Source organism: Dreissena polymorpha, chromosome 3 (assembly GCF_020536995.1).
Source record: "Dreissena polymorpha isolate Duluth1 chromosome 3, UMN_Dpol_1.0, whole genome shotgun sequence".
NCBI classification, from domain to species: domain Eukaryota; kingdom Metazoa; phylum Mollusca; class Bivalvia; order Myida; family Dreissenidae; genus Dreissena; species Dreissena polymorpha.
The window spans coordinates 145,984,634-146,009,137 of record NC_068357.1 but is presented as its reverse complement, the minus strand read 5'-3'; the positions used below and the strand labels follow the sequence as shown (position 1 = coordinate 146,009,137).

The 24,504-nt window shown below is 34.6% G+C and overlaps 1 protein-coding gene and 1 long non-coding RNA gene across 9 annotated transcripts in view; both read left to right on the top strand.

The window, feature by feature from the left end:
- The window catches only part of LOC127871835 (uncharacterized), a 30,747-nt gene extending 8,736 nt beyond the window's left edge, over positions 1 to 22,011 (top strand). For 4 of the 8 annotated variants that reach the window (XM_052415070.1, XM_052415069.1, XM_052415071.1 and 1 more), the window contains 6 exons: positions 14,346 to 14,574; positions 17,377 to 17,576; positions 18,263 to 18,333; positions 19,578 to 19,832; positions 20,194 to 20,313; positions 20,762 to 22,011. In XM_052415070.1, coding sequence (XP_052271030.1) covers positions 14,346 to 14,574; positions 17,377 to 17,576; positions 18,263 to 18,333; positions 19,578 to 19,832; positions 20,194 to 20,313; positions 20,762 to 20,938 — 1,052 coding nt within the window. In that variant the 3' untranslated portion in view covers positions 20,939 to 22,011. Of the gene's footprint in view, positions 1 to 12,763; positions 12,810 to 13,135; positions 13,250 to 13,303; positions 13,756 to 14,345; positions 14,575 to 17,376; positions 17,577 to 18,262; positions 18,334 to 19,577; positions 19,833 to 20,193; positions 20,314 to 20,761 lie in introns of those variants that run through there. The other 4 variants (XM_052415073.1, XM_052415076.1, XM_052415075.1 and 1 more) reach the window with 4 other exon arrangements.
- Positions 1 to 24,504, top strand: part of LOC127871880 (uncharacterized) — a 92,009-nt gene that overhangs the window by 27,695 nt on the left and 39,810 nt on the right. The window lies entirely within an intron of this gene.

The window sequence follows — 24,504 nt, the reverse complement described above, 5'->3', positions numbered from 1 at the left end:
TTTAAAGCACTTTCTGGTAAATATAAACTCTCAATAATTTCTTTAACACAAACCTTGCCATTTTTTCTCTTGTATCAAATAAATTTCGGCATAAGTGACTATTTATAGACTATTTATAGACTTGATGAAATATTCCCTCCGAACATGCATCAATCCCGTGCCTAGTTGTGTGCTTGTTACAACGCTCAATACACCCACGCTTTCTATCTATGCTGCATAATTTTCGCGCCCTTTTTATTGAGAAAAAGAGTCAACACAAAATAGAATTTACACTGCAAAAATATTTCAACGTTGCGGTAACATTTACATTCGGAAGTGTTTCGTATTCAAAACGCGTTAACACCAACTTACGGGAGTGTGTTTCGGATTTACAGTAAAGAAATGTACCGGCCGTTTGTTCACTTGAAATAATTGTTAATGAAGTTGTTAAATGTACACACTAAATATTCAATCTGTGAAACTCAAACATCGTTATCGTGATAATTGAATAAAGGTGCGAAAATCTGATTAAAGGAGTGTACCGGCCGTTTGTTCACGGCAAGCATATACTAGAAAACATTAAACAAATTGTTGTTGAAAAAAGACACGCATTTATTAACGATAAACAGGCATATATTTACATATTTACAAAGATCAAATCATTTCCTAAAATCATACAATTATAGCCGAATGCTAATGCAATTAAACAAAACTGTACATAACTTCACACGAACCGCAAAGGCGCCGATCATGACACAACTTCTCATCATTATCTACAATAGCCGGTACATTAAAGGACCTTTTATATAATTAAATGAAGGTGCGAAAATCTATTTCCAAACTGTCATGTGCTGAGTAAAGAGGTGTACCGGAGTATGATCACAAGTTGTTAATGATGAGATGCTCGTGTGAATTTGTCTTGCTCTCGTTTCAGTGAGATTATACCATTTTATATGCGTTAACTTGTACTAGATTGATAAAAATAACAAAATTAGCGCCCAGAGCCGATAGTGACGAAGATATTTCGTACATATTTTCCTTCAATAACCGAAGCATTCGTCTTAAAAAAATTTAATCATGCAATCATGCTTCCCGGGAACTTTCTGAAAATGAAAGTGAATTTCTGTAAACAATTACCGTGCGTTTGAATGTAACTAAATCGTCTGGAAGGGGGTTTGTTCCGCTATGGAAGGGGGTTTCTTCCGCCTATGCAAAACTAGCGAGGGGGTTTCTTCCGCCTATGCAAAACTAGCGAGGGTGTTTCTTCCGCGTATGCAAACTATGAAAGGGGGTTTCTTCCGCCCTGCCGTTTTTAGCGAAGGGGGTTTGTTCCGGAGGGGGTTTCTTCCGTACACCTACTCATTATATTACTTTCAATGGCAAACATTAACACAGGGGAGGCTATCCAGTACACTGAAAGTACGGGTTACAGTAATCTATCTACCGAACAGTTACATCAGCTTGACACGGAATGCGCGGCACCTCGTTGTTTTTAGCTTAATTGGAGTAGGGTCAAACTGTCATGCATAGCACCTCGTTGTTTTTATTACAATTACACCCAATTACACTAGACAGGATGGGTATCACTTATTGGACTGTTTGTTGTGATTTTGGTATATTGCACATTCGGATTATCCCGCTATTTTGGAACTAAACATTGAATGTAAAATACTCATTAATGACGTAGAGTTAATTTTACAAAACAATTGTTTTGTAAACCGTTCCAAACAAAGACACAAAACAAACACATTTTCAACATTTATTTTATTTTAATACAACTATTGATAGCAATAAGCCACCACTATCTTGAAGACCACCATGGTGTGAATGCCCGATAAAATCAATAATTAGCCGATAAATCGCTGATAAGGTGTCATAAACAACACTGGTACACACGAGAAGTAGAATCGGATTGTTAATTGGGGGCAATAAAGGGATTAGCGGTGGTAAGTGTTAGCGAAACAGAGCCTGAATAGCGAATTTTATTGGGAACCTATAGACCTTACATCGTTTTTTACGAATGTCGGGACAAATCGTCTCATATCGGGATGCCGGGACCAAGGGCCCAAAAGCGGGACTGTCCCGCCGAGATCTGGACGTCTGGCATGTATTTTTAAACCCATTATTCCATACTTATCAGCTAATTTTTCCAAGTGATGATCTGAAAAGTCAAAGTGTATTTTCCCACCAGTTGTTACTTACCGGTACAATTGTTTGTAAGCTTGTTTCGATCACAACATTTTGTTAAGTCATTTAAGAGTTTTATGGAATTGATTGCAGTGTATAAATTGTATTTTAATTATTTTTAGGTTTCAAGGAACTTGATCACTTAAACAAAGTAAAACAAAAAAATACACTTAAAAAAAATCAACAATTGAAATTGTATGCAATTCCAGTCATCTTTTAAGGTTAACACCTAGGCATTTAAATGAATCTACAATGTAAACAATATCTATAAGTGATTTGTTATACTTAAATAACGTTTTGTGTTTTAAGGTTTTTCAATGTATAACTTTCATTTCACATAACACTTGTGATCTTGAAAAGTGGTTTAACACCAATGGACGCAACAATTGCAGCAAAGTGTGAAAGGCTGACATCTGAATCAGGGCATGTTTCTATTCATCATGCCAATATAAACATTAATTCCACAAACCACTCAATAAATCTGAACCCATTTTCACAGGCTCTGCTTTCAAGTTTCAAAACTCGTAAAATTCATGAACTTTATCACAAAACATATAATTTTTAAATCAATAACACAGTAGTTAAATTGTGGTGTGTGGCTGATGTAAGGAACACACTAAAAAGCTGTTGTTTACAATGTCACAAAAATGTAGTTAATAATTATAAATAATAATATACTACTCACAATTTACTAAGGATCCCTTTTTATAGTATGTGTATTTTGAAGTTCACCCCTAGCTAGATTCAGCCAGCGTAACCAATCAATGATAAATCAATACATAAAAATCAAATAAAAAACACATTTTAATATCAAAACCTCCCAAAAAAAAGAATTAAATTAAATTAAATTGAAGATAATGTGAAAATAAGAAGTGATCCTTAGCAAATTTTGAGTAGTATACATACCATCTGACTGTCAACTAAGATTTGCCACACAATGAATATGAAACATTAAGCAACAGTTAAATTCACACTTCTGAAAAAAAGATTTATGTGAGCTTCATGAAGGTTAATCACAATATCCAGAAGGTAGATAAATGCCCTGGAACAAAATCTAATATATATGTGGGAGGATGAGATTTAGTGTCATTGGTTTGTCAACATTGTCTCTTGGGGTTATAGGGGGAGGTAAATGAACACAGCAACGCATTAAAATATCAGTCGCCTCCTTAAACAAATTACTAGGAACTGAGATGTGACACTAACCTCCCACAGGTTTCCATGTGTTTGGGCGAAATGTTTCTAAGAATGGAAATATTGGAACCAGAACCACTAGTGGGAGATATTGAGAGGAGACATGTTAGACTCTGGTAGCTCATGAAACAAATTCAGTTATTAGCACCATTAAGTTGGATTATCTATAAACTTGAAACAATGTGATGGAATGTGAACGGAATAGAGGCGGCATGGATAATGCTTGAATTCCGCCTGGAGGAGAGACGGACTCAATTTTAAGTCCACAAAACAAATTCCCTTTTTTTAATGTTTAGGGTCTGAACCTTAACCATGTTCCAGGTGTAAAAAACAGATTTGGGCATATTTTTACTTAGATGTTTGTGAGAGGCAGTAAAGAAGGTAGAATTGTGAACTGAACGTTTTCATAATAAGGGTACTTTCAGAATTTTTCTGCAGAAAAGAGAATTTATCAGCATTTCTGTGAAAGAGTTCAAAATTAAGGTAATAATTTGTTTGAATGATGTGAATATTTAAACTGTAAAAAATCTGAAAATGAAAGTTGTAATTTAAATATATTTTATCTGTTGTGGTCTTATAGACCTTCCACAAATGACATTCCTTTGTATACTGAATACAGCTCTTTTTTATAAATAATACTAGCAATTTTATTCTTATAGAGGAAATTTACATTTCATGACATTATGTTCAGCCTGAAGGATGATATTGCATTACACAGTCATGAACAATTATTTGTAAATCACCTTAAAATCTTTTTTGGGCAAATTTGTTATTTCATAATTATTTTTGCATTATTGCAATAACGGTTATTACAAGAATTACTGAAAGGCTTGAAAAACAAAATGGCCAGAAGGTGTTATATTTGGCATGTTAAACATCATACAGCGGTCCAACCCTAAGTTTTTCAAATCATGCCCCTGTGGTCTAAATAGGCCCTTACTGGGGAAAGTGGGGCTGAAATGCATTAAATTGAATGTATATCTGGTATGTGACATCAGAATGTGGTCCTCCAGGCCCCACACAAGTGAATGCTCTAATATTTGCTTCAAATATCCACCATGAGAAAAGAATGTGTCTGATTTAACATCAATAAACCTACCTTAAAGGACAAGGTCACACTTAAAGATCCAAGGTTAAATTTGCCATAAAACAGCTTTTCTAGACTGTCAATTTATCATTCATTATGATACTTTAAAATAATTTACCACAAAAAAACGCCATGTCGAGACTACATGTCATGTGCAACTCACCAGATCTAAAAGGCCAAAGTCATACTTTAAGGTTAAAGGTTGAATTGGGCCATAAAACAGCTTGTATGGACTGTAGTTTGATCATTCATATTATAAACAATAAACCAACAATGGTTACAATGTGGAGAAAGCATTTCATGTGAAAAACAGACTTTCACTTTCTAAAGGTGTAATTCAATGTTAGAGGTCAAAGGTCAGGTGCAAACAGTAACTTATAGATCCAATGTCCAAAATTGGCAAGTTGTAGCTTTTATTGATTAATCATTCATCATGCAATTTTACTTATATATTTCCAAAAATGTTCACCATGTGAGGAAGGCATGTCAACCCTGGAGCAAACTTCATGGCCACCCGTAAAGCCAAAGGTCAAACATGTGTAAGCTGCATGGCCTTGACATTTTGCTGAAATGCATTTTCTTCTTTTTTGTGTATTGATTAGCATGAATATGCATCTGAACTTTAAAAACCACATTAAAACTATATTTGTATTTTTATACACCAGCAGGGAGGGGGATATTTGAGTCACTGTGGTTTGGTTGGTTTGTTGGTCTGCCTGTTGGTTTGTCAGCTACACAATCTAGAAGTTTACGTAGTGAACACACCATATTACTGAAGAGATTAATTGAAACATAAAATATGTCATCACCTTCAACTGTAAATGTGCAAGCATTTTTTTCGGCGTTAGCTGAATAAGCCAGCTTTTCACCCTGACTTGACCTTTGTAAGTGTCCAATAATACTCAAATAAAATTTCCCGCGGCTAGGTACGAATGAATACACTTCATTTATTCCATTGGCTGATTTGAGTATAACACCATAACATTGGAAACATATCCGCGTCTTTGTAACACTGTTTTACTGCATGAAACAATTTTATCTCTAATGAAAAGGCTCAATAGATAGAACAGTTTTACAATCAATTTTCGACATAAATACAGTTTGTGCGTTCACCTTTTATTTTCAGAGAATCACCAGCGCAAAAGCGTTTATTCTAGTAGCTATGTTGTCATATTTAGTACTTACTTGCATTGCATTTAAACCCGCGAGGTTTCGGGTCAACTCCCGGCCATTTGTGAAATATAGAGTTCATCACCGGAGTTCGCAGAAGGGGTTGCGATCATTGTGTTACACCGGTCTTACTGACAATAACGTACTGACTGTAATGCATTGCATTTCAATCCGCAAGGTATCAAGGTCAGTTTGCGGTCAGTTGCAGAAATCTTTATATAAACGCCGTCTCGTAAACTTTGTGCACTTGAAGTCTGTTTTGATCAGAAAGATACTAAATAAAGATATTCGGCGATATTATTGTGGTATGTCAATCATCGATTTTTAATATGGTTTTAACATTTGCATGATAAGGACCAATTTTGATAAAAATAATTAGAAATATTTATTTATTTAGACCAGTTTATTAAGTTTGAGCACAATAATTCACTATACTATAATTATGCAATTAAATAAGATTCGAGTATTGCCGGCTGACCTATATGCAATCGTTTATTTTCATGTTTCTTGTGTTTTTCTATTCTGTAAATATAGATATCTGAGTAATAATATCACATAAAGCAAAATAAGCCACGAAATCTGGCGCAACACCCCGTAATTGATTTGCTTATGATGTAGCTAAGAACTGCGCAGAAAAAAGGCATCCGCTACTTTTTATCTCATAGAGATAACTTTTGATCGTTCATAAACATCGACCACAATCAACGCCGTATATCTTTTTAAAAGATATTTCTTGTTTTATCTTCAGTGATCCATAGATTGAACTTGAACATCGCTGACAAAGGGTTTCAGTGGGTATAATGAAACGTTCGTTACAAAGCGCTAGATTGAATTCAAATTCAATTACATTCTGGGATTACATAAAATCAAGTTTATTATCTTCTGGTGCTTATTCTGGATGAAAGATACTAGAATCCAACTGTCGTAAACTTGACATTTCCAAAAGAGGTTTATTTCCATCTTTGATGCTGATAGCCTAAAATGCATTAGCTACATTCAGATTTCCCAGTTATTCAGTTCCCATGACAGTTTTGAGAGAGGAGTCCGATGTAATAGCGTTATTTTCCGAGCAATCTTATTGGCCTAGATTGGCGTGCAAACCAATAACAAATGGCAGTCAGGCTTAGTGGCAGAGAATTATTGGATTGAATGATTTTACTGAATAATGTTTTGGCGTGTTTGTATATGTTCTCAATAACATATCTGTGACAGTCAGGCCTCACAATGTTTGAATAGGCTTGTATATAAAATGGTTCCTTTCGTGCACTGTGACAGATTGCGTATAGTTATTAAATTGAACATTTATATTCTTTTGTGAATGTCTCTAGTGTCTGCAAGGACTAGACTCATTTTAGATACACATACTATAGATTTGGTTGTTATATACAATTACAATCCATTGTGGAAGTGTGTGATTAATTAGCTTAACTTGTGGAAATATATTCTCTGTATGGTGTAGAGAATTTTAAATGGATCAACTTTTGTGATTTAATATTGCTGACAAAATACAGTAACTTATTAGACTGTTTTAATGTTTATTGACAGAAATCGTTGATTAAGATATACCGGTAATTAACAAGTTTGTTTCATTGATCAAACTACATATTGATAATTGTTTGAAACTAATTTAAGTTAAATAATTGTGACACTGTGAATTGAAATGATAGGCTTCCCATTAGAATTTTCAGAAAAGTATACTTTTATGTTCTTGATACTTTGACAAATTAAGTTTAGACTATTAGTATTTTAAGAGTTTTACTCGTTGTCATCAAATTCCTCTAAGCATTAAATTTCTAAAAGATTTACAATTGTCATAAGGAATTGTGTAAATATAAACAGTTTTCACAAATTTGCAAAATATGGAATAATACTGATTCTCTTCCCAGTGACTTAATAGTGGCAGATTGAATTAAACAGGCCACCAGTGACTTAATAGTGGCAGATTGAATTAAACAGGCCACCAGTGCTTAAAGCCTTTTATCCAATACCTTTATGGTCTATTTACCTGTGTAGTGACAGGAACCATAACATATGGAGATACCAATGTATTTGGATCTAGAAGATGATACCTTTATCATGAATGGATTTAGTGACAATAATAATACCCAGGTTAATCACCCTTTGCTGCCTCCGAATAAAAAGAGAGGTATGTACCATTAACAGTTTAAGAAGGTTGCATTAATTGTTGTATTAAGTTTTATCAATGATTTTTTTTATACTTTTGATAAAGTTTAAACATTGTGTACATTGACCATAATGTGGTTTGTTAATGTCATACCCATAAAGTCATATGTATTTACATTCAGTACTAAGGCACATGTTCTATGAATGTTCAGCATTAACACTGTTTACAGCTTATTTTAATGGTTGATAGCAGTAGGTTTTCAGCACTTGAAATTTAATGTATCTATTATTATTCAAAGCTAAAACATGCACAAGTCGTGTCTGAGCATAAGTAACCATAGAAGTTTATAATATGACGTTATTAATAGTTAACATACATGACGTATTCAGCTGGAAACATGTATTAAAGACGATCTAGTCCATCTATCTATCTGTACTGTCTAACTCCCCTTGTGAGTATTATTGACAGTGTTACTGTACATTGGGCATAAATGATTCTAAGATCAATGCAATAGTCTTTTAATCTGTCCCATCTCAAGTTTTAATTGAACAATCCCATAGTGTTAAGAGGTCACTAACAAATCTAAACTTCTATAGAAATGTTGCCTTCTAATAATCCTTATTTGGAAGTATTTTACTAGGTGCTAGAGACTTTAAATTAACAAGGTGTTATTGTTATTATTTTGCTGTATATAATAATAACATTAGAATAATGTTCATATATGTTTAACTGTACATGCTACATGCAGTAGCTGCATGAATTGCGCATGGTTGTGGTTGTGCTTTAGTGTCTGCCATTGTAAAAGAGACATGATCATACCATGTCCTAGTTTCTATTATATGTACCGGGGTATATATATATATATATATATATATATATATATATATATATTATTTGAATGTGAAAATAACAGTTAACTGACAATATTCAGACTTGTAATGTTTGACAAGCAGTCCCAGCTTTAACAAGTAAATTAGCTGTGAATAGTGAACCGTTACTGCAAAATCATGTAGACAATACTGAGTATGACAGATTAATTGACATGTTTAACCATTAGACCATCCAAGGCCTGTCACACACACATGCGCTGAAGCCAAACCTGAAATGTTAGCCAACTCAAGCAGAGCAAAACATCAAGTAAAACATTGACAAAACAACAGCAACTGAATAAAGTTTATAGCATTTTAGATACAGCTATTGTATGAGTTAGTGTGTGTTGAGACAAAGCACAGGACTAAACACTTTACGCCATGAATTCTTACACAAACGGTATTATATTTTTATCAGTTTGTTACCTTGTCATGTTTTATCTGGCTGGCTGTATCATAGAGCAGCAGTCTGTATGTAAGTTGAATTAAGCTAATTATTATTTAAGTTTTTTCTGAACTACAGTCAAGTTACCATTACCGGATCATTACCCATAGCGGATCACTTTGATGTTCAAGACTGTGTATTGCAATAAATAGTTGACATTTTTAGATGATTGTTTGCACACAGCATCTTCAAGGCCTGTTCTTTAAAACGCATTGATTGAGTCGTAATCGGAGCTTCTCTTTGTCAAACATTTCAGTATGTTTTGCTGACATGTATATACGACTTTGTTGACTTCCGTCTCGTTTCCAAATCGAGGTTGAACATTATTTGCGGCCACATGCTATAACTCTGTTGGAAAGTAAGAAGTTTACGCATTAATTTAAAAGCTATTTAGTAGTCTTTCTGCCTGCAAAAGTCCATTTCAGTTTTGATTCGTGTTTAAGATTTTGCAACACCTTAAATGAAATGAAGAATTAGGGCAATAACGGATCAAGCGTGATAATATGCGTATTGATGATATATCATATTAAAATATATGCAAAACTTGTTGATTCTTACAATAAATGATCTCAATCTTAATGTTTTATTTATGTTCCATGTTCAATATCGATGATTAGATATGATTTGAACAATATACATGCTTTATAAGATGCCCATATCTTTTCGATCTATTTAGGATTTTCAACAGATAATTTCACACAAGAACGTCATGCGTAAAGTGTAGATACAAGACAACATATAGAAAACAATTAATAACCAAAAAATGAATATATTTTATAACTGACAATGTTACTTGGTCATTGTAAACAACACAGTTCATGTTTCAACAGTTTAAATAGCGTGTTAGGTGCCCTCCTGAATGGTTTCGATCACGTGATCCGTTATGGCTACAACAAACTTACTGATCCGTTAATGCTTGAATTCTGAAGCGAAAAAAAGGTATCACAAATACATTTTGCCTGCGCTTTAAAATAAGACTATGCGCTTAAACATTAAGCAAAGGAAATATTTAATCAAACTGGTGTAAAAGAAGTCTCAAAACATGTATTGCTTTTCACCAGAACAACTTTATTACGCTACTGATCCGGTAATGGTAACTTTACTGTACTGGTAATTCTGAAATAAAATGCTTTTAAAGAATTTGTGTTGACTGCGGCTTTTAATTGCAACAGTCGGGCGAGGCTGTTGGAGTTTTTCTATGGATGCTGATTATGTTGAATGGCTTCTATGAAGATATGACAGTAAATTGGGTTTTTAGATGTTGATATTTTTTATGAGCAAAAATTCTATACCGGTACATAGTTATATACTTTATATGAGCAAGAGATATATAGATAGATAGATAGATTTATTTCGGCATAGGAAGCATATACACAGTTCACAACATAACATAGAATAAAATAATAAGCAATTATTAAAAACTATATCATGTACAATAAACTATGACATGCTCACCAAACCAAGGATAACACAAAAAAGAGCAAGCCCTTATTTCCATAGTGGTCCTTATTATTGGTGGCATGACAAAAAGAGGCAGACCTTAAGCATAACTATGTTGACCTTAAACATAACTATGTTCATAGTAAAATAATTATTTAATGAAATAAAAAATATATATCACCGTTCAAAAGAGATCAAACTAATTATCACAGTAGTGCTCAGAAAATATGACAGGAGCTGGAAACTAAGATCAATTGATAATGTTATCAATTATTGCAACACATAGATATTTTGACAGTTGTAATTTGATGATATGAGGTATCATGAATTATCTAAATTAAATATATTGCTAAAATGTATGTTATGAAGTATGAACTAATAATTATTAAAAATAAAAACCTAAGACGAAGTTAATATCTGCTTATTAAAAGTGAAAAGATACACATATATAAAAAGTTAAATATTATTCATTAAATGACTTTTAATGGCAACCTTAAAGCCTTCTAACCTGTTGACCTCAGTGAGTGACTCAGGTAAAGAGTTCCAGAGTTTAATGCTGTTAATAGAAAAGGATTTGGAACCATGACATTTGACCTTGGGTAAACAATACCCACCCTTTTTACTAAGCCTAGTGCTGTAATTATGCATAGAATCTTGGGAAACAAAGTGTTCACTCAAGTAATCTGGAAAAAGGCCATTTCTTATTTTGAAGACATGACATAACATTATTTGATTTACTCTCATGTGAACTGGTAACCAGTTGAGGGACTTAAAGTGAGATTGGTCAATATGAACTCTAGAATCAAGGTCAAGAACAAACCTAATCAACTTATTTTGACAGGTTTGTAACTTATTTTTTAAAGACTGAGTTATACTATTATACCAAACAGAACAAGCATAATCATAATGACACTGAATCAGTGACATTACAAGAAGTTTCTTCGTATGCAAAGTAAGGAAATCTTTTTTACGATAAAGGAATTTTAACCTAGAATTGGCCTTTTTCAAAAGAGACTCAGCCATTGAGCAGAAAGAAAGGTTTTGGTCAAGGGTAATTCCAAGATACTAAACGGATGATGTAGAAGCAATGGGTGTACCATTACAAGATATATCAATGCTAGATTGTGACCTAAGTTTTTGCTTGGACCCAAACACAATTGACTCAGTTTTACCTAAGTGCAATGACAACTTATTGTCGATCAACCATTGCTAACCAAGTTCATATCATCTGTTAGTGCCTTTTCAACATCAAGTACACTTTTACCAGAAACAAGGATTCCAGAATCATCAGCATATAATAACAATTTATTTTTAACCACAGCTGACATATCATTAATATAATTATTATTATTGAAGATATAATGGATGACTGTATGTTTATATTAAGCAAGGACTTTATATTGATGCTTGTCCCTGCAATCTACACATTTTAAGCATGGTAGGACACAGTTTTTGGTTCTGGGCAATAGAATGGTCCAAATGGAAAGTGTGATAATAAATTAATTCTTTTAAAATGACAAGTTGCTACAGGTTTAAGTTGCAGTTGTATGATAATTTGTGAAATGCTTCTTGTTAAATTGCTATGCCCTGAGGCAAGTGCATTGCAGGAGACAAGTGCATTGCAGGCCGTGTTATTTCAGGACCAGTGTTTATGACCAGTATTTCAAGTACATAATCAACATAAATTGCACCACATTCGACATAACAATTAATCCACTTGAAGATAACTGTTAATAAAAGTTAATCTGGAAAGAAGATAAGCCAATTGGACAAAGAGTTACACACATTTATGTAACCAGTTTAAGGCACTTGTGAACACTTGATTGGACAATTGTGACTACTTGCATGCAGTCAACAGTCACTGCTACTTGACTGAGATTTGGGCACTAGATTGGTACACTTTGCACTTAGTGATTGACTCAAATACATGTGTCAAGACCATGAGAAGTTACATTGCCAAAGACAATTGAACAAAGAACATTAAGTATAAACAAAACATATTCAAGTTAGATTCAGCTTATGAATTGGTGGTCAGTAAATTCAGGATAGCAGAAAACGAAATCAAATTCAATATAAAGCTGGTTTGGATTTGAGAAGTTGTGAGTCCTGGATACAAGGTCTGAAGCATAATTGGCTCTTCAAAGTTTGGTCAACTGTTGATGACTTATTGTTCATAGTTCAAGCGACTGATGCAAGTCTAAAACATTCCCACCTAAAAGGGAAAGCGGTATAATTAGTTTCATAGTGACTTTTAACAGTCCTGAGCAAAAGTTGTGTTTTTGGTGCTGTGTTAAGTTGAATAAAAAATTTAAGGTGGACAATGAATTTTAAAGGAATGTGCATTATATTTTTTCAAACATCTATCATTGTTGTTTCTCAGATGCAGTGTGAAAAATTATGAACAATGCCACTTGAAGTTATTTTAAATTGCAAATTTTCTGTGAAATATTACAAGCATTGTCTTTGAACTTGCCAAATGATTGAACAAAATCAATAATCTGTATCACATATAAAATTGGGTGTCTCATAATGATTTTTGAACTTTTTTCTTTAAACAAACTGACCGGACATTGACTTTGGTTACTTTTAATTTGGCAAAATAACAAAACAATAAGGTGGTGACTAGCCAATGTGTAACAATTTTGCTGATTTCATTTCATAATTGGTTGATTTTCAATTGAAGCAGGACATTGCCTGACACATGGAAAGAAAAGTTGTTTTTAAAACTGCGTCTAATTGTCTATACTTTAAAGGTATGTGAATTTTTGGCTTTTACCTTTTTTCGTTGGCAATAGGGAATAATTTTGAACACTGCATGAGTTCATAATATTACCTAATGCATTCTTTGTTCTTACATCTGAACCCTTTATACAGCTCTGAGAAAGAGACATTGGAGAAATTGTGTTGATTCAATATTGAAACATAAATTGTTAAATTTAAACAAGGATGGCAACAGGATGGAAACTGCAGGCAAAAGTTTTGCGATTGAACACGAACAGAAAAGATTCAGGAAGTTATTTACTGTCACCAGAACTATCTCCCAGCCCATCACATTTTAGTACCCTTCCGCCGTATTCCTACGCCCATGAAAATATTCCGGCAAAGATGCCAAAAGGAAGGGATATCAGTGCGGGCTCTCATGGAGCCATGGATGGGTCAGTAGGGAGCCTGGCCCCTTTAATCCCTAACAGTGGTCCCTGTAGGGGTGAGTGGACAATGCCAAGGAATAAAGGCGTGTTTCAAAACAATCTTTCATTTGGTAGGTGTGAGGATATAATTTGTGAACTAGTCTTAGTGATTTGAATGGTAAAATGTGACACCCTCCTTGAGGAACACACTAATGTAGGGTCATATTAATTATTCATTAATTCATTATAGTTATTGAGCATATTTAAGATGTAGTGTCTTAACATTTGTAATGCTGGTTTGTTTCATGCATTGTTCATTGAAATTTAGTAAAAAAACAGCTGCAGAAAATGTTTTATATTTCAGCTTGTCATTTGTATCTGGCTTAACTGTCATAAGCCAAATTTGCCGCTTGTCACAAATAGGCAAAGTTGGATAAACCATTTTAAAATTAAAACATAAAGCATGAGTGTATAAGTTTTAATGGTCAAATTTTAAACCACTGAAAGATCTGTGTTGGCAGTGTTTTTTATTTGTTCAAATTCGGGGCCAGTATATCTGGCCCCATTTCCAATTTGTTAGCAAAACAACATCACTTATTTCCCAATTTTTGTCAAAATGCTACACATTTTTTCAATTCAAAGGGACCCAGTCCCATTCACAAAAAGGTGGAAAAACTCCAAATTTGTTGGTTATCCTGAGTTATTTTTATGTCATTTCCAGGGGTTGGTGACCTTGAGCACATCCACATAGATGGTTCCCAGCCCAAGACCTACGACTATGCGGACTATGGGCACCAGTACGAGGAACTGCCCAACAGGAAAAGCATTGCCAAGAGCCCCTTTGACAGCCAAATGGACTCGCGCTCGGAACTCTACCCGTCCTCCGGGTCTGGGTCTATGTCAGAGACAGGAAACACGTCAAACAACATCAGCAACCAGAGCGAGAAAAGGTAGGGTGTCCACTGTATAGCTCTAAGTGTTACTTCACTTATTTAATTATTAAAAAGATGTTAATCTTTTTAGGATTTAATGTGCAGAATAATGTCAACTTGAATTTCTTTAAAGGATGAAAATCCATGCAGAGCTCCAGATAAGGATTTGTGAAATTAGTAACCGTACTGCCACTGACAGAAAGAAAAGGAGTAACTCTTAAAATCAATTAGTACCTGTACTACCATATCCAAAAATACAGGTAGTACTGTACTACCCGTATTCTTGGATATTGAAGGGTGTAAAACTGACTTTACAGAAACATTTGCAGCAATTACAATAAATATATGTAGCTTCTTAAACAGTTACTGTATTAGGTTTTCCATTCTGAATTATGATGCTAATACAACTACACATTAAAACTCATGACTAATACCATTTCTTCATTTTTCTTGACAAGAAAACACAAGCCAACTAGTAAGCTAAGTAAATGAACACTTATTTCACTGTCTCATCCGTTTCCCATCGTGTTTTCTAACGTTTTACGCCACCGATGCAATCAAATCATTTAATATCGGGGCGACAATGTCTTTTTCTGGGTTTACCGATTTAATGTCAGGATGGTTAGACGACACCGTATGTAGTCATTATATGACAACAAAGTGTTGTTTTGAGCCGCTTTCGTTTAAAGGGATCTTTTCACGCTTTGGTAAATTGACAAAATTGAAAAAAGTTGTTTCAGATTCGCAAATTTTCGTTTTAGTTATGATATTTGTGAGGAAACAGTAATACTGAACATTTACCATGGTCTAATATAGCCATTATATGCATCTTTTGACGATTTTAAAACCTAAAAGTTATAAAGCGTTGCAACGCGAAACGATTGAATAATTTGGAGAGTTTTGTTTTTGTCGTTAAATTTCGTGAAACTACGAAGATTGCTTATATAAGGTATAAAATACGCCCAGTATGTGTACTCGGCGGAATAGCTCAGTAGACTAAAGCGTTTTTACTTTAGGACTTTGGCAGGACTCCAGGGGTCACTGGTTCGAAACCTGGTCCGGGCAATGTTCTTTTCCTTTTTTAAATGTTATTCTTGATTTTTTACTGGAGCTTTTACGATCCAATGTTTACATTTATCGATATAAAGCATTCAATGAATAAGTTAAAAAATGCCAAAATCTGTGAAAAGGCCCCTTTAAGCCGGCATTCAATTGCGCAAAGACATATCATTTTTGACGGATTTACAAGTTACAGGAAATCACGCGACATAATAGACAATAATATATGAACCCAGTCTACAACTTTTCGGTAATTTAAATTAATGAAAAGCGCAGTTAGGTTAGAGACCAACAAATCACGCCGCACTGACGCAGACGTATCGGTACGGCCAGATTTTTTTCGTAAATGCGTAAAATGGATATTAATGTCGTAATTGTACGTCTAGTTAATAAAAATAAATGTGTAAATCTTCATGAAAAAGGCGTATTTACGGCTGTAAGGCCCTTATCTGGAGCTCTGTCCATGTTTCAGAATATACATGAAAATTATTGTCAGTCTTAAAGAGTATTAAAGAAAGTGTGTATGTCAAATTTGTCTAAGGGTAAAATCAACAAATTTAATTGTTCTCAAACACGGAGTTCAATCCCATTTGCTGAGCCTGTTCTGTTTAATTCATATGTGGTTATTGAAGCACAAATTGTTCATTCTTTCTGGAGTAGGTTTGAAATTTCTGTAATTTGGTACTTGCAATTAGTTAAAAAGCTATTATAAACACATCCATCAATTATATATTAAGATAATGGCTTATGCAGCATATAGAGTGTTTAGGTGGTTTTTGAAAGTGTTTGGATTGAAGCATTAGATTTTAAGTGTTGGATTGAAGCATTTGCAACAGTTGAAATTTGTGATGGTAGCGTAAGGTGCTTTCACTAAAGGTTTTTAATTTGAAACATGTAAATATCATAGCTTGTGATTCATAGATTTAAAAAGTTCATTTGTCAGTGATGAAAAGATTTTTCGAAGGAAATGCCATTTTGACTTTTGGTGACATTTTCATGTTAAATGTTTTGTTCTTATACAAATGATTGTTTTGCTGCTGCAGACAACTTCCTTAACATATTTTGTGTTCACTAATATGGGCTATACTCAGACTCTTTCTGCCAGTATCACAAGTGTAGCCGTTAGAAATAATTGTGTGGTCATTTAATATTAATATTGGCATATTTTACGACATTGTTATCAAAACCAAAATGCTTTCAACATTCTATGTAAACAGGGTGCAGTTTGAGTCAATATTGTTAAAAAAATAAATAATACATTGTCGCTTCAATTGTCATATCAGGGCATATTCTCGCTGCTGTGGGAATTAGCCTGGGACCCCTCCAGCGAAAAATGTACACCTAATACCTTCACAGGGGCAAATTCAAGAATACTTTTTATTCACTTAAAATGATGAATATTCATTTACTTCAAAAGTGATATTATTATTGAAAATATAATAATAAAAATGTTTCATAGCAATTTAGTACTTGTTCTTCTAATATAACATTTGTGAAATTCTTAATTAAAAAAGCGAATTCAGATTGAAAATTCTTTTTAATTTGTGATATATTTTTAGCTGCGGGGGGATTTTGGCCCAAACAATGTACAAAACTATGCCCTGTCATTAAAGTATTTTATTGGTTTCAGAATGGCTATTTGAATTCATAAATTGCAACAGTTTTTACTAAATCCCAAAAAATGTGGTGAAACTGAAAAGAACATATTTTCCAGTAAGTGCCCTACCCCTGGTACTGATCTGGCTATTTGTCTCGTTACAGAAAGCGTGTAAATCCCTTATATGATACAAATACCCAATCCATGCCAAGTATATACAACAAGTCTTCCAAGGAAGATTCTAACCGCGCACTCAACAAACAAATCCGATGCCTAAAATGTGCACTGATAGTGTTTGTTGTCCTCACCTTTGCTGCTCTAGCAGTCAGCATGTTTGCAGTCATCAGTCACATGCAGACAAAAGGTTGGACTGGTTTTCATTTATAAGATATAACTACATAAGTTACATGTGTATAGCATGTTTTCTTTCTTTTTTAATAACTTAACCCTTAACAACTTAGTTACGTATTTTGACACATTTGTAGTCCCTTAGAAAGTTAAATTTAATTAAGACTTTTCTTATTAGATTCAAGTTTATAAGGCATCATTTCCTACCCCTAGATACTGATAAGCAGCAGACAGCATAAAACCTGAACAGACTGCGAGTTACTCACAGGCTGTTCTGGTTTTATACTGTTTGCACATAGCCGTTTTCACGTTGCTTCTGAGTGGGAAAGGGTTAAGTCTTTCAGGCATTTTAATAAATGCACTATACTTTGATACATTCATATCATGACACTGGTGTAATGTCCCCAATTGAGCAGCATTCTGGATACTGGGCTAAATTCGTGTCTGAAACACTTTATATTATATAAGACTGTGCAATGTGCACAGGCTAATCATGTATGACACTTTTTGTTTTTACATAATTTTTTGTATAAAGGAAGAATCATCTCAACACAAAATTAATTTGGACAGAAAGTGTTGTGCCTGATAAGCCCTTGCAGTGTGCACAGGCTAATCATGGCAGACACTTGACCCATATGCACTAAGCCCAGTTTTCACAGAACGAGGAGTAAATAATAAAACACACTGCTTGTATTATTTTAGATCAAGCTGATCCTATATTGACACCACAAGTTGCCAAACTGTCAGATAGCTACAGCAGGCTTGAACAACTGGTAAGAGATTTACGCTTTCTTTAAAGCTCATTATTTAAAGTAAGTGTTTTGGTCATCATTGAATATTTACGACTGTTACTGTTTTGCTTAGCACCATCATCAATATCTGCCCCTGTCCTCCCTCTGCAGGATGCAAAAAAATTAAAGTGAATGTTCTGTCCCTGTGTTCATCAGTTTATCTGCCTGTAAGAGTCAAGTACAACCCTTGTGGATTTATTTAATATCATTTTATATTTCGTCTAAACACAAATTTATGCATGCTAGAAAGTTTTGATACTTGTATGGATACTATCTTCTCATTACACCCACATCACCTAATCTCATTTTGACCTTGGCATTTTCGGTGGAGCATTAAGTTGCCAGTTTGTCCTTCCTTCCTTACTTCCTTCCTTCTGTCACAATTTGTAAGAGTTTTTCATAGCGCCTTCAATATTTTACAGATCTCTTACATATTTGGCATGTAGGTACCTTGCATGGACCTCTACCTTTTGATGAGGTTTGAGGTCACTGGGGTCAAGGTCACTGAGGCTTATAATAGAATTTCTCAAGGTCCTTCCGTCACACTTTTGTTACAGTTTCTCATGGCTCCTTTAATATTTTACCGATCTCTAACATATTTGGCATGTAGGTACCTTGCATGGACCTCTACCTTTTGACGAGGTTTGAGGTCACTGGGGTCAAAGTCAACGAGGCTAATAATAGGTTTTCTCAAGGTCCTTCCGTCACACTTTTGTGACAGTTTCTCATAGAGCCTTCAATATTTTACCGATATCTCACATATTTGGCATGTAGGTACCTTGCATGGACCTCTACCTTTTGATGAGGTTTGAGGTCACTGGGGTCAAGGTCAATGGACTTATAATAGATTTTCTCAAGGTCACACTTTTGCAACAGTTTCTCATAGCGCCTTCAATATTTGACCGATCTCTTACATATTTGGCATGTAGGTACCTTGCATGGTCCTCTACCTTTTGATGTTTTTCTGACCAGGTTACATACTGGGTATTGACAAAGCGCATCAACGGTGGCATCCATCAGTTTCACTGATATTCTTGTTTAACACAACACTTTGTTCAACCATGCCCTTGCGGTCCAAACTGACCACATCCAAGAGGTCACATTTTTAAACTGGACTTCCTACATGTGGGAAATTGGGGGATAATCTTCATTCCTCTTTTGAAAAACTACATGGTAGAGACCAAAGATTTACTTGTAAATATTGTTTATGTTCTATGATTACTTAGCTGGCCTCCTTTGAGGGTAACAACAACACCATACAAGTGCTGTCCGACCTGATACAGAAAGTGAACAAGATAGAGAGCAATTTGACTGCCGACATTTCGGATCTCCGGACCAAGACTGAGTTGAATTCTGAGACAACACAACAGAACATGGATAGAATCCTGGGGACTCACGCCAACATCTCGGATGTGATTTCTCAGCTAAATACTACACTTCAGTTACAGCTGCACACTATTACTAAGATGGAAGGACCTAGGGTATGTGTCATATGGCAATTTCTATGGGGAAACAAGTGCAGTAAAATGTCTGTGTAGGACAGTATCAGTATTCATTAATTTTCAAGGCATTTTTTATTTATAAAGTAAATAAATTCAATACACACTACCTCCATAACGTAAAAAAGCATGTCGACAACATCCCAGGTGTCATGTTCTGCAAAAAATATCATACACCTTTGTGTTGTTAACGTGTATTTTACATTTAAGGGGTGCTAAAAAATGATCTATAACATGATTTGCATCACACATTTATTAGGATAAAGATGGTTCACATACTAAAATACTTCACACATGCTAAAAACTCCCTAGCAAATTGCTATTGCTGTATATCCTATTTCAGGGTCCTCAGGGTGTAGCTAACTTTTCACAGTGTACATATGACGACGTGACGGACGACTCTGTAGCTTCCGATATTAACTCCTCCTACACTCCATGGCTGCTCACCCCAACAAAACTTCAGGTATATGGGCCATTTGCTTGTTTTAATTTGCATATACTTAAAAGCAAATTCCAAGTCATTTTCAATAAATGATTTAAGTAAAAATTTATAAATTGTAATTTCATTGTGTGCACTGTACTGTATAATATTTGCAGTTGTTTTTTGTGAGTTATTAAGAGTATAAAATGAGACCCCAAGGATTATTCTCCTAAAATTTCATTTGAATTACAACATAAAATATGTCTGTGGCATAGAAATATGATTCATTTTAGTCGGATTGCTTCTCTTCAAGTGTTTAAGTTCTTCTATTGATCTTTATTTTTTCTTAATCATTACCAAATTATTAATGAAATCAAAAACTACAACATATTCTTCCTGGCATAGGAAAATCATATATTTTTCTTCGGATTAATTCTCCTGTTGGTGTTTCAGTACTTGTCTGAATCTCCATGTTGTTCTCTACTTTCAGACCAGTGTGGTATTATTTGCCACATGCCTGGTGGAGGGCGGTCTTACAGCCATGTTGGAGGTGCAAAAACTGGCCCCGGACCGCGTGCAATATAGGTGCAGATGCTCTGGCAAAGTGATAGACAAGACACGACGACTGTGCACCATTCACGTGCTCTCCTGTCCCAGATACAGCTAACTGCTGTGCAGCAAGAAATTAAATGACACCTGTAATGACTATAGCGCCCGGGCTTGCAGTCAGAGAGAATCTTATATATGCCTAAACTAAAAAGTGATCAACTGTAATTTTACAGTCACAGAACTTTAAACAATATCTGTATGTGTTCTTATTGCGCCCTGGTTTGTTTCACGCATCATATACTTATTAAAATCTAAATTCTTTGTATGATATTTTACCTAGTTCTGTGTTTTTAATATTAAATTATATTTTAACAATAATCCAAACATATTAAATTTCATTACATTTTTAATTTGTTTTAAACAGGTTTTAAAAGATATTGTTGTCAAATCATAAGTTGTAGGTTTTCGCATACATACTACACTTAAGTGATCTGTTACAAAGCTGCCATATTACGGTGTATAAATACATATTCAGGTTTTATATTATTGAATCAAATTCATGTGTTCACAAAATTCGTGTTATATAGACAAATATGTGCTATGCTCAAATGTCACAAAATGTATCATGTTCTTTCCAAGATAGGAGCGTAACCAAGTTACAGTAGAAATATTGTGCTTTGTGTGATAAAATTGAATGGCTGGTACCTATAAATTATAGGATCAAGTACATCTAACATGTATACAATTATTAGGACAAACACAGAAAAAGTACTATTCTAATCTAAAAACTAATTAAAATTGACATTCTTTATTAATCTGTTTTATGTGTAAGGAGTGATTTGCATATTGTCAGTGTTCATTCAATGAATTTATTTTCTTCATTTAGTGTCTGGTCATTGTTTATAGCAATTGAACATTTTTCCTTATACAGCATAGGGGCATTACATTGTTACTGATATTTCATTAACATTTGCTTTTCGGATTATATGCTGTAATACTTTACTTTGCCCAGCTGAATAAAATTACATTATATTTGTGTTGTTATTTCAAGCAAATGCATAATTCTATTATGTAAATTGTTGCTTGTCATATTTGTTGGACATTTCATGATCACTCTACATTTGTAAATATATATTTTATGTTGAATCATATTTTAACATGTGAAATGTACCAATAAACTTGACCATTGTATTTTGTGTTTTATGAGTTTCCTATTAAGGCTGTATTTAAAACAAGAGCACCGCCTTGCGGGTGCAGACCGCTCGTCTATTTTTCTTTTTAAAGGTGAAGGGACCTATCTCAATACTTCAATCACAAAGGAGGGAGGGGTGGGGCGGAGAGGGGTGTATATTGTGGGTGTGTGGTCATTTATTACATTATATGTAAAATGCAAAAAAAAAAAAATTTTTTTTTTTTTGGGGGGGGTGGGGGTACCGTATTCTCTTAGGTGGGATGGTTGAACGGTATTTCAAAAATAAAATATTTTTATTGATTTATTTTATTTTTATTATTTTTTTTGGGGGGGGGGGGGCGGGGGTATACCGGTAGTGTGTATAGTGTGAGGGTGTAGTCATTTATTAGATGATCTTACAAAAAAAATGAAAAAAAAAATTTTTTGAGGGGAGGGGGGATTCTGGGGTGGGGTGGGGGGGGGGGGGGGGGGCGTGGGGGATGGTTTGAGTGGAGTCTATTGTGGTATGTCAGGTAAGAGTTGTTATGTCAAAGTATCATTCAAATCTTATCATAAATAAAGAAGTTATGGCAATTTTAGCAAAATTTTATAATTTGACCTTGATAGACCTTGATAGTCAAGGTCATTCAAAGGTAAGGGTAAAATTCAACTTGCCAGGTACAGTACCCTCATAGCAGCATGAAAGTATTGAAGTTTTAAAGCAATAGCCTTGATAAGTTAAGTGGATCTAAACACAAAATTTAACCATATATTCAAAGTTACTAAGTCAAAAAAGGGCCATAATTCCGTCAAAATGACAACCAGAGTTATGCAACTTGTTCTCTACTGTCCCCTTATGATAGTTTGCAAGTGTTCCAAGTATGAAAGCAATATCTATGATACTTGAGGGGTTATGTGGACCAAAACACAAAACTTAATAAAATATTCAATTTCTAAGTATAAAGGGCCCATAATTTTGTCAAAATGCCAGTCAAAAATAAAAACTTTGCCTGCACAGTCCCCTTAAGATAGTTAGTGTTGCAAGTATGAAAGCAATAGCTTTGATACTTAAGGAATAAAATGGACCTAAACACAAAACTTAACCAAATTTTCAAAGTATAAAAAGGGCACATACAGTAATTCTGTAAAAATGCACGCCAGAGTTATCTAACTTTGCCTGCCCAGTCCCCTCATGATAGTAAGTAAGTGTAGCATTGATACTTTCTGAGAAAAGTGCACCTAAACACAAAACTTAACCGGACGCTGACGCCAATAGATGAGCTACAAAATCACCAATAATTGTTGAAGAATGTGATCCAATTAAGACCTGTACTTCTGGCAACCCTGTATCTCCAATTCTATAAATCGGGTGTGATATTACTGTATTCATGGAAGCCACACCACAACAATGGCTATGTAGTCATCAATATTTTTCACTAAGAATTTTTCTTTTTCATTGCTTCTGTTAAAGGGAATGTTTAGGACTTATGTGTATGTATTCACAAAGACCTTTGCAAAAACAAGTGGCAGGATAGAGCAAACTAGAAAATGCAATGACATAAACAAGAGCTCCAAGACTGATATCCCCCCAACAGGGCCTTGACACCCATCACTCAATCCCTTGATGACATCAAACAGAAACCAGTTAAACACATAGTTTCACAGTGACCTTGACCTTGGAACTAGTGACCTCAATTTCAATAGGGATCATCTACTGTCCAAGGCCAATGCACATGTGAAGTATCAACCAATTGGTCAATGATGACAAGTTATTGATCGGAAACCATTTTCACACTTATTGTGACAGTGACCTTCAGTGACAGTGACCTTCACCATTGACCTAGTGACCCCAATTTCAATAGGAGTCATCTACTGTCCGAGGCCAATACAGATGGGAAGTATCAAGCCAATCTGTGAATCAGTTGACAAGTTATTGATCAGAAACAATTTCACACTTATAGTGAAAGTGACGTTGACCTTTCACCTAGTGACTCCAATTTCAATAGGGGCCATCTACAGTCCAACGCCAATGCACATGGAAAGTATTAAGCAAATCGGTCCCTCCGTTCACAAGTTATTGATCAGAAACAATTTTCACTCTTAGTGTGACAGTTATTTTGACCTGCTGACCCCAATTTTTCTAGGGGTCATCTACTGGCAAAGGCCAATGCACATGAGAAGTATCAAGTCCACAAGTCAATCTGTTAACAAGTCATCGATTGGAAATGTACTGGTGATCGATATCCAGCAAAACATTATTCCCCTCCTCTTCGAAAGGGGGCACAATAAAGCTAAAATAACTGTGTCTTTGTTGGCAATATGTGCTCTTAAATTTATGGATTTACTAAGATTTGGACAAAGCCACTTAAAACAGTATTGCTACAAGAAGGTTTCACTGTGTACCATCTATTAGCAGATTTGGAAACATTGATAAGAACAAGAAAAGACAATCACAGTTCAAAATTTATACCATATATAGAGTACCTATGATACATTCCCACACTATAACATAC